At 24.6% G+C, this 2,526-nt stretch overlaps 1 protein-coding gene across 1 annotated transcript; it reads right to left on the bottom strand.

Annotated features, from left to right (window-relative positions):
• On the bottom strand, window positions 1,684-2,432 carry LOC110264188. Its single transcript, XM_021105849.1, has 2 exons — window positions 1,909-2,432; window positions 1,684-1,862 (listed from the first exon to the last, which is right to left on the bottom strand). Exons 1-2 carry the CDS (start codon window positions 2,349-2,351, stop codon window positions 1,829-1,831), a joined length of 477 nt encoding a protein of 158 aa, XP_020961508.1. The 5' UTR covers window positions 2,352-2,432; the 3' UTR covers window positions 1,684-1,828.

Here is a 2,526-nt window from a genome sequence, read left to right as displayed (position 1 = left end):
ATTATATTTTTTTAACAATTTTAATTGGTCATAACTTACTTGCCTAACGTATGCTTCATATATATTGGTCTCATAAAAATTCACATTTACTATGATGAAATGGATTTACAATTTAATATCCACTTCCGTGACTAGATGGTATATCAGTATTGTTACATGCACTAACTGTTTTACTTTTGCTAATTGATAAAAAAAAAAAATAGTTGAGTCAATAATTAACCATTATTTGTCATTGTCACCGAGGAATTTCTTAAATCGAATACGGCAACTCAGTTTATTTGGACCGTTTACTTGGAAAAAAGAAAGAGGTAAGAAAAATAGAATAAAAAACGGGGTAGCTAGGAACCCAAAAAAAAAAAAAGAGAAATGTTGTTACATGGGTTTTTTATTGGCTCTAATGGAATAATTAGAGAACACATTAAAAAAAATGTTTATAGCAGGATATGGTTGTTTGGGCGTTGTTATTTTATTAAAAAAATATCTTTTTTTAATGAAATTTTTTTTAATGTATTTGGTAAATTCTAGTTGTAAAAGTAAAAATACTAAAAAAATAAAAAACATCTTTTTTAAGAAGTTGTAATTTACATCTTTTTTAAAAGATTTTTTTCCTTAAAAAAAAATATTTTTCATGTAATAAATAAATAAAAAAGTACTTTTATATTGTTATACCCAAACATAATTGATAGATAAAAAGATCTTTTTATATGAGATATCCAAACATAAAATTACTTTTATTTTTTTATAAAATTTTTTTAAAAAAAAATAATTCGAAAAATTATATTTTCTTAGGAGCTTAATTGACTTTTTATTCCCGTCTTTTTTTTTCACCAATCATTTTCTTTACCTTATACAAATTAAACAATCATTTTCCCTACTTTACCGAAATGTCATCATAAAAAAAATCAACTAATTCAACTTGGAGAATATAATTATGAATATTTTTAGGCTTTTAGCACAATTGTTTTACATTTTCTTATTTGAATTTGAGATAACTTAGAATTTGACAATTTTATTAACCATTCAACTATCTTAATATTAATATTATAAAAAAAATTAATCATTATTATCAAAACTGAATCGATAATAAAACTGATCAAAATTAAATCCTTTATTTTGAATTTTAGTTCAATACATATATAAAATAAACTTAAACTCATTAATGGGTAATTTATATATCATAACAACAACCATAATTTAAACCCAAATATCAATTATTTAAATCAAATCATATAACTTTTCATTATTTTTTCATCACCAGAACATTAATTTCAATTTATATAAAATAACTAATTATAATAAAAATAGTATATAAATATTAATTGACTTAAATTTAAAATATTTATAAAATTAATTTAATTATTTTTAATAAATTAATCTCTAAAAACTTAAATTAATAAAACAAATTATAATTTATTTATAATAGAGATTATTGAAATTAAATTGTATATAATTCTTTTATTACTGAATTTCGAGAAATGATTAAGATTTACAATTTCAAGATGGTTGATTTAACTCTTTAACTTAATTTATACCCTTTTTAAACTACTTTACACAAAAAAAAAAGTAACAGATATAATTCAATCAGTAAGTTTTTCAACTAACTTATTTATTTCATACTTTTGACCGATTTACCTGAATTTAATCAAAATTGATAAGGTTTCTTGCACATTCAATTGAGTGAAGATGAATCAAACTGAATTGACTATGCTATACAACTATACAATTTTTTTTTGGTGGAAGGGAAACTATACATAGTCATTTGATAAATACGTATAACATAAAATAAAATAAAAGCAAAGAAAATAAAATTTCAACATGATGACATACATTACCCTAATTTTTGAAGTGCTTTAATTTCACATCTTATAGGTATAAACAAAGTTCCCACAAGACACATCGCCGGCATACTTGCAAGAAAAAATATGCATATACTTCCTTATATTATTAGGCCATGATGATGATGATGATGATGATGATGATGATACAAGAATATTATTACTACTATTAACCTTAAAGGGGATTTTGGTGCATCTCTTGTAAGCTTCCACAAAAGGATCTTCTAATTTCTCCACCATCCCAAAAGAATTACTACTAATTCTAAGTGAATTTGGTTCACCCACTTTCATAATCTCACTTCTTCTTGTGCCATATGATGAACATGGTGGAGGTTGAAGCACTAGCATATTATTATTACCCATTTTGCCCTTGTTTGACAAATTATCATGGTTTGCCACTTTGGAGAGTCCTGGCTTGTGTTCCCATGAAAAGGGCACATTTATAACACACCCTTCACAACAATAATAAACATCATCATTACTATAGCTTCTAGTGCTTAAATTTGTGTGCTCCATTTTGGTGAATTCATTCCTATGCAAATAATGTATGATATATATAGGGGACCCTGTGTCACGTTTTTCATGCTTAGTAACGGCTTATTCAAATTCTGTTAGAGGAGTTATTGCATGTAGAATTCTCTATCATATAGTATTCATATTTAGAGTACTTGTTTTGACTAGTGGCTACAGA

Source organism: Arachis ipaensis, chromosome B06, assembly GCF_000816755.2.
Source record: "Arachis ipaensis cultivar K30076 chromosome B06, Araip1.1, whole genome shotgun sequence".
NCBI classification, from domain to species: domain Eukaryota; kingdom Viridiplantae; phylum Streptophyta; class Magnoliopsida; order Fabales; family Fabaceae; genus Arachis; species Arachis ipaensis.
Note: the sequence above shows the minus strand (reverse complement) of the source record. Positions and strands in the feature narration are given on the sequence as shown.

What these genes read in the sequence shown, in the direction of transcription:
- LOC110264188 (XM_021105849.1), bottom strand. Translation starts at nt 2,351, where the DNA reads ATGGAGCACACAAATTTAAGCACTAGAAGCTATAGTAATGATGATGTT. An exon ending in ATGCATATTTTTTCTTGCAA is followed by an intron (nt 1,863 to 1,908) that starts GTATGCCGGCGA and finishes TATACCTATAAG; the next exon opens with ATGTGAAATTAAAGCACTTC.